General features: G+C 46.6%; 1 protein-coding gene across 1 annotated transcript in view; it reads left to right on the forward strand.

The window, feature by feature from the left end:
* The window catches only part of myh11b (myosin, heavy chain 11b, smooth muscle), a 35476-nt gene extending 24280 nt beyond the window's left edge, over nt 1-11196 (forward strand). The window contains 13 exon segments of the mRNA XM_072693778.1: nt 160-264; nt 377-529; nt 1686-1934; nt 2050-2262; nt 2880-3092; nt 4499-4660; nt 4889-5017; nt 6011-6096; nt 6686-6809; nt 7255-7463; nt 7927-8035; nt 8814-8986; nt 10052-11196. Coding sequence (XP_072549879.1) covers nt 160-264; nt 377-529; nt 1686-1934; nt 2050-2262; nt 2880-3092; nt 4499-4660; nt 4889-5017; nt 6011-6096; nt 6686-6809; nt 7255-7463; nt 7927-8035; nt 8814-8986; nt 10052-10217 — 2091 coding nt within the window. The 3' untranslated portion in view covers nt 10218-11196.
* Nucleotides 11197-11586: the final 390 nt, after the last annotated feature.

Below are 11586 nucleotides of genomic sequence, written 5' to 3' on the forward strand. Positions count from 1 at the left end.
TCATCCTACAGGGGTTTAGCCCCACCCATTCAGCCTACACAGGTTTAGCTCCACCCATTCAGCCTACAGCAGTTTAGCCCCACCCATTCAGCCTACAGCAGTTCAGCACCACCCATATAGCTGCCTACAGCAGTCCAATCTCTTTAAAATGTCTCACAGATGGAGCTAGACAGCGTGATGGCTCTCCTCAATGAAGCCGAGGGGAAGAACATTAAACTGGGTAAAGATGTGTCCAGCCTGAACTCTCAACTTCATGATGCCCAGGTAACGTCCTGCGTCCGGTGTGATTATTAAACCATCTACACCTTCATCTACAGTCTAACAACATAGAACCTCAGAACTGAGAAGCTTTTGTGTTTTTTGTGGGTCCTCTCAGGAGCTGCTGGCTGAGGAGACACGCCAGAAGCTGAATGTGTCGACACGCCTAAGGCAGGTGGAGGAGGAGCGTAACGGCCTGCTGGAGCAGCTGGAGGAGGAAAGCGAGGCCAGGAGGAACGTGGAGAGACATGTGTCCAGCCTCAACACACAGGTCAGACATACAGGCAGTCTAACCCTACTCTACAGTGCACTGCATCACACCTGTACACTGCATCACACCTGCACACTGCATCACACCTGCACACTGCATTACACCTGTACACTGCATCACACCTGCACACTGCATCACACCTGCACACTGCATAACACCTGTACACTGCATCACACCTGTACACTGCATCACACCTGTACACTGCATCACACCTGCACACTGCATAACACCTGCACACTGCATTACACCTGTACACTGCATTACACCTGTACACTGCATCACACTGCATCACACCTGCACACTGCATTACACCTGTACACTGCATCACACCTGCACACTGCATCACACCTGCACACTGCATTACACCTGTACACTGCATCACACTGCATCACACCTGCACACTGCATCACACCTGTACACTGCATCACACCTGTACACTGCATAACACCTGCCCACTGCATTACACCTGTACACTGCATCACACCTGTACACTGCATAACACCTGCCCACTGCATTACACCTGTACACTGCATCACACCTGCACACTGCATCACACCTGCCCACTGCATCACACCTGCACACTGCATCACACTGCATCACACCTGCACACTGCATTACACCTGTACACTGCATCACACCTGTACACTGCATCACACCTGCACACTGCATAACACCTGCACACTGCATTACACCTGTACACTGCATCACACCTGTACACTGCATCACACTGCATCACACCTGTACACTGCATCACACCTGTACACTGCATCACACCTGTACACTGCATTACACCTGTACACTGCATCACACCTGTACACTGCATCACACTGCATCACACCTGCACACTGCATCACACCTGTACACTGCATCACACCTGTACACTGCATAACACCTGCCCACTGCATTACACCTGTACACTGCATCACACCTGTACACTGCATAACACCTGTACACTGCATCACACCTGTACACTGCATCACACCTGTACACTGCATAACACTGCATCACACCTGCACACTGCATCACACCTGTACACTGCATCACACCTGTACACTGCATCACACCTGCACACTGCATCACACCTGCACACTGCATCACACCTGCACACTGCATCCCTACTAAAATATTAACAGGCACACCTTTCGTCTCATGTCAGCTGACAGATGCGAAGAAAAAGCTGGAGGAGTTCTCCAGCAGTATGGAGCTGCTCGAGGAAAGCAAGAAGCGGGCGCAGAGGGAGCTGGAGGCCGTCAACTCTGAGTTTGAGGAGAAGGCCTCGGCCTACGATAAACTGGAGAAGAGTAAGAACCGACTGCAGCAGGAGCTGGAGGACCTGCTGATGGACCTGGACAACCAGAGACAGCTGGTGTCCAACCTGGAGAAAAGGCAGAGGAAGTTCGACCAGGTCAGAATATATATATATATATATATTAGTTTGCCCCCGACCTGATCTTTGTGCCCGTATAAATAGTCCAGCCCGTGATTTAGATGAGGTAACCTACTTGGTCTGTGTCCTCCAGCTGCTGGCCGAGGAGAAGGCCATCTCCATCAAGTTTGCAGAGGAGCGGGATCGAGCCGAGGCAGAGGCCAGGGAGAAGGAGAGCAGAGGCCTGGCTCTGGCTCGAGCGCTGGAGGAGCTGCAGCTGTCCCGGGAGGAGCTGGAGAAGGTTAATAAAGCCCTGCGCACGGAGATGGAGGACCTGATCAGCTCCAAGGACGACGTGGGGAAGAACGTGAGTCAAGGCGGAATGTCAGAGTGCACACTAATGAGCCAAAACATTATGACCACTGATAAGTGAAGGGAATAGTGTTGCTGAGGTAGACGGCAATTAAACAGTCGGACCTGAGACCTGAGACAGAGGATGGTTAGATTGTTATGTCCAGATGACTGATCCCCCAAACGGCTCCAAGGCTTCATTCACGAGGGACAGACCACCAACTCAATGTGCCTAAGGTTTATTGATATGTGCAAGGGTGACGAAGGCTATAGTGTGCAGCGCCCCCTGCTGTCTATGGGTGGTACTGATCAGAGTGCCCATGCTGACCCCTGTCCATCATTGAAACCACCGTGAGCTTCAGAGCTGAGCCTCAGAGTGATGGAAGAAGGTGATCAGGTCTGAGGAGGCAGCTCCACCTCCCATCTTACAGGACGTAAAGCCAGGGTCTCAGTGTCACACACCTCAGAGACCACCTTCAGAGATCTTGTTTGGCAGTATGTGGAGGAACAACAGCATAGGAAGCATAGGGAGGTCCTAATGTTTTGGCTCTTGTTGTGTTGCGTTCCTATGGCCAGTGGAACTGTACCTATTAAAATGGATATGTATGCTCCCTGTCTGGGACGGTTTGTTAGGTGCATGAGCTGGAGAAGGCAAAGCGTCTGCTGGAGGCTCATGTTCAGGAGATGAGGACGCAGATGGAGGAGCTGGAGGACGAGCTGCAGGCCGCGGAGGATGCTAAGCTCCGTCTGGAGGTCAACATGCAGGCCCTGAAAGCCCAGTTCGATCGGGAACTGCAGGGCAGGGATGAGCAGGGGGAGGAGAAGAGGAGGCAGGTGCTGAAGCAGGTAAACGCTGGATGTGCTTTCTGAGTCATTCTGATTTCGAGAGTGTGTTCAGCTCTGGAAATAATGAAGAGACCACACACATCTCTACCTGTCTGGGGTTTTATTCCAGACGTTTCATCAAGCAGAGCTGAGTTATCTGAATCTGCAGACTGTGAATGACAAAGTCCCAACAGCAATGTTAAAGACTAGTGGAGAGCCGGCCGAGACATGAGAGCTGTGATTGTCTGTCTAGATTATTTCACCATAGTGATTCTGAATGCTATAATAATATTGTTATTGCTTTTCTTTTTTTACTTCTATTATTTATATTGTGTATATAGTGGTAATTTACCTATGTTTTTGCATCTGAGTATCTTGCTATCCCTTTCTGCTGTGAGAATTTCCCCACTGTGAGACTAATAAAGGATTTAACTATCTTATCTTATCTTATCTTATCTCTCAAAGTTCAGATATTAGTACTGCGTTTAAATCTGAATAATAACTTATCTGCATTATAATTATTATAATAATTTCTCTGCATTATTTGAGCAGTTGTTTTTGAGCAGTTGTCATTTCTGCAAATAATATTTTATCTAAAAATACACATATATTTTATTTAATGTTGTCCATGGTTTATGAAATACAGTGCAAAAATTTATTTCCCTAAAACACACTGCCTAGAAAAAAAACAAAAACAGAGAACCTGATCATCTTATTTTTTTGTTATTTAGAGCATTGCTCAAATAATTTTACAAAAAAATTACAATAATTATAATAAGTTATTATTCAGATTTAAACACAGTACTAATATCTGAACTCTGAGCATTCAGAAATCACTATGCAGAAATAATAACCTCGACGGCCAATCACAGCTCTCATGTCTCGGCCGGCTCTCCACTAGTGTCGCACATTGCTGTTGGGACTTTATGCCGTTCATAGTCTGCAGATTCAGCTAAATCAGCTCTGTTTGATGAAAAATTATATTAAAAATAAATTAAAAAGTAATTGACAAAATTGAAAAAAGTGGTCTCATAATTTTTTGCAGAGCTGTATATATATATATATATATATATATATATATATATATACACACACAGTATATATATATATATATATATATATATATATGTGTGTGTGTGTGTGTGTGTGGTCTGTATATTTATGTATATTATTTATATATATTTATAGTGAGTATTACTCATAGTCAGCATGTACGTTATTTATAAGATGTCTAGTTTATTAATATTAACCTGTGTGTTATTGATAGTGTGTATTATTGATAGATAACTCCCTGTAAATTACTTGCTTTCCCTGCACTTAAACGTTCCTTCAGTGGGTGGCGCTCATGTCTAAGTCTGACAGAAGTCATGCAGGGAACTAATGAATGAACTACAGAGAGCTATATGCTTTATGTTGTGGGTGAGCAGCTGCGTGACATGGAGTCTGAGCTGGAGGATGAACGCAAGCAGAGGAATTCTCTAGCAGCTGCCAGAAAGAAGCTGGAGGGAGACGTGAAGGACCTGGAGGACCAGATCGATGCTCTGAGCCGGAGCAGGGATGAGGCTGTCAAACAGCTGCGCAAGACTCAGGTGAGCCAGACAGGCACCTCAGTCACCTGCCCATCCAGTGTCATGGGCATACCAGCATCCTGATTAACCTGAAGCTTTTTAATTAATAGATCATTAATTGAATTAAAATGTAATCATGTTAATCAGATCCGCCTTCTCCACGATCCTGTTCTGGGCAGGAATTGGCCTCTGAATGGAAGGATCAAATAGTTCAATAAATAGCTAATAGACAGACTCTCCTCCTCACAGGCCCAGATGAAGGACTCTCAGAGGGAGCTGGAGGATGCTCGCAATGCCCACAAGGAGGCGCTCTCCAACTCAAGAGAAACTGAAAGGAGGGCCAAAAACATGGAGGCGGATATCATGCACCTGCAGGAGGTTTCCACCAGCATTTCTAACAACTGAGACACAATTTGCATTCGAGCATTAGATTTGTGACGTCTCGAGGCTGGTCAAGCTGGGTAAACTGGCTGGCCAGCTTAGCTCTTGACCAGTATAGGGTATGTTTTCGTTTAGTTGTTTAGCTGGTCTAGTATGATTAACCTGAACAAGCTAGAGCACAAGCAAAACCACGCTGGTGGACCAGCAAGACCAGCATCACCAAGCTTGCTGACCTGCAAGACCAAGGTGGTCAACCAGCAAGACCAGCATCACCATGCAGTTTGACAGCATGACCAATATCACCCAGCTGGTCAACTAGCTTGGTGATTCTGGTCTTGCTGGTCAACCAGGGTTTGGTCATGCTGGTCATGGTGGTTGACTAGAATGGCCGGCAAGACCACACTGGTTAACTAGCATGACCAGCATCACCTAGCTGGTTGACTAGCATGACCAGGCTGATTTACCAGTATGACCAGAAATATCAAGCTGGTTGACGAGCCTGACCAGCATCACCAAGCTGGTTGACCAGCCTGACCAGCATTGATTTTGGTCATGCTGGTCGACCATCTTTGTGATGCTAGTCTTGCTGGTCAACCATGCTAATTAACCAGTGTGGTCTTGCGGCCATTCTGGCCAACCAGGGTGGTCTTGCTGGTAATGGTGGTTTACCAGAATGGCCGGCACCAAGACAACACTGGTTAACTAGCATCACCAGCATGACCAAAACCAAATGCAACATACACTATGCTGATCAAGAGCTGGTTGACCAGCGAGCTTACCAGTACAGGCCTGAATGACCAGCTTTTCAACCACCTAGACCTTCGAAGGCCATCTTAGTCACAGTGATTAGACCAGTCTGATCCGATGAATCTAATGATGGTTAAACCTTGACTCTTTACTTTAACAGCAAACTGCTTTAGTCCCCAAGCTTTAGAGTGCAGGGTTTAACCAGGAGGGGGCGTTACTAACACCTGTGTGCTGTACCTGAAGGAGCTGGCTGCAGCTGAGAGAACTCGTAAGCAGGCTGAGACGGAGAGAGATGAGCTGGCTGAGGAGTTGTCCGGCACCTCTGGCAAGTGAGTGGACTGTTTACGTTGTGTATTCAGACTCCGTCACTGTTCTCCGTCAGCAGCCTGGAGCTCGTCTCCTATAGAGACACCCGCTTTAACTAATGAAGACCTTCTGGAAAAGGACCTTCTGTATTTGTAAGAGGTGATGGTGATCAGGGAGGAGCTGACCAGTGCTGCAGTGATGGGGTATCTGGAGTAATTAAGGTAGGGGGTTCTAATAAAGTGGCCAGTGAGTAGAAGCACAAGGTAGGGGTTTCTAATAAAGTGGCCAGTGAGTAGAAGCACAAGGTAGGTGTTTCTAATAAAGTGGCCACTGTATGAAAGCACAAAAGTAGGTGTTTCTAATAAAGTGGCCAGTGAGTTGAAGCACAAGGTAGGGGTTTCTAATAAAGTGGCCAAAGAGAGTAAGCCAAGGTAGATGTTTCTAATAAAGTGGCCAGTGAGTGGAAGCACAAGGTAGGGGTTTCTAATAAAGTGGCCAGAGTGCAAACACAAAGTGTTTTTCTGACTAAATGTTTGATGTACAGCAGATCTGAAGAAGTCTATCTCCCAGGTTCTTCCACGTGAGCTACATTCTTTAAGGGTTTCTTCACAGGTCCTTATCATCTGAGGAGAAGCGCCGCCTGGAGGCCAGGATCACCCACCTGGAGGAGGAGCTGGAGGAGGAGCAGGGCAACATAGAGACCCTCAACGAGCGCCTCAGGAGAAGCGTCCAGCAGGTGCAGAGCGTGTTAGGAGATCACTGTTGACATGCATGTGACTTTGTAATGGTTATAATCTTTAAATTACATTAAAAGTGGCAATCATCAGGGGCCCCCCCCACACACACACACACACACGCACACACACACGCACACGTGTGAACTAGGGGGCAGTGAGCACACACATCCACACCCAGAGCGGTGGGCAGCCAAATTCAGCGCCCAGGGAGCAGAGAGGGTAAAGGGCTTTGCTCAAGAATCCAACAGTGGCAGCTTGCCGAGCCCGGGTGTCGAACCCACAACCCTGTCATCAATAGCCCGGAGCTCTAACCACTGAGCCTCCACCCCCGCTCAGATGTGGGGGTTCAGTCTCAGAGAGCTCAGAAAGGGGAAACCACTAAACCTGCAGAACTGAAATCATACATGACCACAGCTGTGAACACCCCACCTTCTCTCTCTGCAGGTGGACCAGCTGACCAGTGAGCTGCAGGCTGAGCGCACTGCCGCCCAGAGGAGCGAGAACACCCGTCAGCAGCTGGAGAGGCAGAACAAGGAGCTGAGGACCAAGCTGCAGGAGGCAGGGGGACAGGCCAAGTCCAAGATGAAGGCCTCTATCACCTCCCTGGAGGCCAAACTACACCAGCTGGAGGAGCAACTGGAGCAGGAGAGCAGGTGAGGAAATAAACGAGGTTGAGGCAGGGTGCAAGGTTTCTAATAAAGTGACCAGTGAGCGGAAGCACAAGGTAGGGGTTTCTAATAAAGTGACCAGTGAGTAGAAGCACAAGGTAGGGGTTTCTAATAAAGTGGCCAGTGAGTAGAAGCACAAGGTAGGGGTTTCTAATAAAGTGGCCAGTGAGTAGAAGCACAAGGTAGGGGTTTCTAATAAAGTGGCCAGTGAGTAGAAGCACAAGGTAGGGGTTTCTAATAAAGTGGCCAGTGAGTAGAAGCACAAGGTAGGAGTTTCTAATAAAGTGGCCAGTGAGCAGAAGCACAAGGCAGGAGTTTCTAATAAAGTGGCCAGTGAGTAGAAGCACAAGGCAGGAGTTTCTAATAAAGTGGCCACAGTATGAAAGCACAAGGTAGGTGTTTCTAATAAAGTGGCCAGCGGTTCTTCATTTTGGTGTCTTCGGTTCAGGGAGAGACAGTCTGCTGCCAAAAACCTGCGTCAGAAAGATAAGAAGCTGAAGGATCTGACCATTCAGATGGAGGACGAGCGAAAGCAGGCTGAGCAGTTTAAGGATCAGGTGAGTCGCTTTGCATGGAGCGTTTGAGCTCACCTATCATTTGCATTTGAGAAACCAGCGCTGGGTGATGGGCAAGAGGGTGATCAATGAGAGATCTGTAATAGCAGTAGATATTGGATCCATTGATTATAACAGTGCATGGAGACCTCTGGAGCTCACCCAGCTGCCTACTACTGTTGATAAATGCGATCTGGTGACCAAAATTCACCATCTACCAAACGTCACAAGCCAACATTGAGTTGTGGAGTAAGGCATGGAGACCAAAACCCAACATCTGCTAAACGTCATAATATTAACGTCCACACTATGTGAAATTCTAATGCTGATAGAAATGGATATATTGTTGGTGTTAAGTAACCAAATTGTAACGTCCGTCTAACGTTTTTAACGGGGCCTGAGGTCAACCCAATGTTTTTTGATTTTCAACCGAAATTAAACGTCTTGCTAATGTTAGCATGAGTTCAGTGCCTTTCTGACAGCAAATTGCCCAGCTAGCATGTCCATGTGGGGCCGTACGGATAAGAGTGTTGTGTTTTGTCCTCGGGTTCTACATTGGCCCCATATATGAATTCCCACCAGGGTCAGTGATGGGACCAGGAGGGGTTAAACATTACTACAGGGCCTAGATAAGACCCATGTAAGATTAAAGTGGGATGCAATGATGGGGCCCATTTGGGAAGCCCAATTGGGTCCCGGTAACAACTCAAAGCCCATGCTCCACCCTGTGAGCCCCACATGAACATGTCGGCTGGGCAACTGTGTAAATTCTCCCCTGCAGGCGGAGAAGGCGAACGCCCGCGTGAAGCAGCTGAAGCGCCAGGTGGAGGAGAGTGAGGAAGAGTCCCAGAGAGCCACGGCCGCCCGCAGGAAGCTGCAGAGGGAACTGGACGAGGCCTCGGAGGCCAATGACGCCCTGAGCCGAGAGGTGTCCTCTCTCAAGAGCAAACTCAGGTTGTTCTGCAGTGAGCCCTTTCTGTGATGTATGTAATGCATGCATTCACTCTACTAACCCTGCCCACCCCTTCTGACCCCCATTCTGACCCTCACTCTGACCCCCCACCCCCACAATCCAATCAGCCATTGCATTCTGTGTCCAACGTTTAGCTTCATTGGTTTACATTAACACTAACAAAGCTAACATGCTAACTGACTTGTGCAAGTCTTACGGTTTGGAGACCCTCAACCCCATGACACGTTTTGTTGTTGTTTTCTTATTGATTTATTTTTTAGAAGTAGTAAACAGTAAACACAGCCTCTGTTGCTCAGGAATGATGATCAAGAAATCCTAATGCTCAGATCCTGCCTTTCCCCCCCTCCCCCTCCCCCCATACCACTGGCAGCGACACAACCCCAAAGCATCCACCACCATGCTTCACAGTTGGCAAAGTGTTCTTTTCATGAAATCCTTTTTTCCTACAAATGTACCGTTCCTGATTGTGGTCATTTAGGACCTCCTCAGTCCACAGCACTTATTTCCGAAGCTCGTTTAGCTTCTTTAGCATATATCCGTTCTGTAACGTACTTCAGATATTGAGATTTTTCAGTTGTTTTTTATCTCAGGACTCTTCAATGAGGATTGTGTTGAGCAGACAATGCTGCACAGTGGAGCAGTGCACCACCCTCATGACGGCGCTAAACTTTAGCAGGTCTTTCAGTGTCATATGGGCCTTTTGACTTGCCTTTGACTTGACTAGCCCTTCCCTGCCTTGTCAGCATCGATTACGTTTATTTAAAAAAATCTCCCAAAAATTAGCCCAGGCAACACTGATGATTCCGTTTGTTTATGCTAATGTGTTTATGTTAATTATGTTACTGTGCTCATGTCTGAGGAGCTACAGAAGCTGTGTTCACTACTGCTCTGTTGAACGTGTCATTTGGACAAGGGGTGCCAAAACTTTTGCATCACCGTGTGGTTTTGTCTAAACTGAGCTGAATTAAGGCACGTCGGATTGAGTCGGTTTGGAGGCAGCTGTCAGTTCACTGAGGCATCTGTCCACTGTTCTCTCCGCCCCACAGGCGAGGAAACGACTCCTCCTTTAGCCCCTCCCCCAGACGGGCCGGGGGCGGGGTGCGTAGGAGCATGGTGATGAATTCTGTGATTCCGGAGGAGGGTGGAGCTCTGGCTGCAGCACCTGAACCTGAAGAACCTCAGCTAGAACCAATCAACGGTGCTCAGCAATGACCAGCAATGACCAGCAATGCAAACATACTGTACCTTCACTAACAGGGATTAGAAACCGCGAACAGGGAACATGATAAATTGGTAGGAACCAATCAATGTTGAACAGTTCATAAAACAGAGCTGAAAACAGGACTAATGTCACTTTACAGTTAAACTTTTATTTAAATTTGGGTTAATTGACCTAAACTTGACCTGTAACCCGTCAATACTAGACCCAACAAACGGCTCGAAAACTGAACAGAGCATAAATACAGACGTAAACAACTGAAAGCATTATTAAATTGTTTTAAATAAACATAAATAATAAGGATTTTTTTGCTTAATTTTAAAATTCACAGTGAATTTGATCAGAAGAAGGTTATTAACTGGTCGTTTATGATCAGGGTGCAGAATGCTGGAGCAGGAATGGAAAAATCATCTTAAAAATAAACTTTATCAGAACAAACCTGTTCTAATCAATAATTGTATAAAAATGAGACAGAAATAATGATCAATGTTATTAATAATCAAAGTTCAACCGATTTTATTCCTGTTTTCAGCTGAATTTTGTTAAATATACAGATTTATTTTCAGTTTTCCCCCTGATCGGTTTCTAATCCCGACTCCCACCCCGTCCGAAGCCACAGGTTTGGGATCTGCTTAGCAGCTGCAGCTTCATCCAGCAAGTTTAGTTTAGAAGAAATAATTAATAATAATAAGATGAAACTCCTCTTGATTCTTGAGCGCGACATGCTTGTGCGTTTTTCCTACAGTAGGCCGTTTTACTCAAGTTCACAGCTCCATTAAACACTAGAGGTGGAGGTGGGTTGGGCTGGGTCCTCTGTTAAAAAGCTCATTTTTCTTCCTTTGATTGTTTTTGTGTGAAATAATTCATGTGTTAATTTATTGACCGTAATCATCATAAAAATGTTACACAATCTTTACATCAGCACCTACATCACACCTTCCATTACATTAAACAGTTAATCTTCACAAGAAACTGGCTCTCTTTTATAGATACAGTAGTGTTTCCACAGACACTGCAGGCTAGTCTCTCAAAAGTGAAGCATCCACAGGTCTAGCGCCTCTGCTGGCTGGTTGCAGTAAGATGTGTAGCTCCTATCCCCCTATGATTCAAAGACAAAACAGTCCCGCCCATTTGCCATTTGATTTCCCTCCTCTAAACGGTCCTTCTACCTCCAGTGTCTCCAGATTTAGTAAGAACCCTTACTCTGCTCTATCGTAAGAAGGCGGGGCTAGACTTAGGAATTAAGTGATTGACAGACAGACAGCCTTGGCTGGAGGAGAGCGTGCTCGTCTGCAGCAGGACCTGCACTTTTACTGTCGGAGCTGTTGTACACTTACCAGACAGACCGGGAATCCAGGGGGA

This window comes from Salminus brasiliensis, chromosome 12, assembly GCF_030463535.1.
Source record: "Salminus brasiliensis chromosome 12, fSalBra1.hap2, whole genome shotgun sequence".
Lineage (NCBI taxonomy): Eukaryota > Metazoa > Chordata > Actinopteri > Characiformes > Bryconidae > Salminus > Salminus brasiliensis.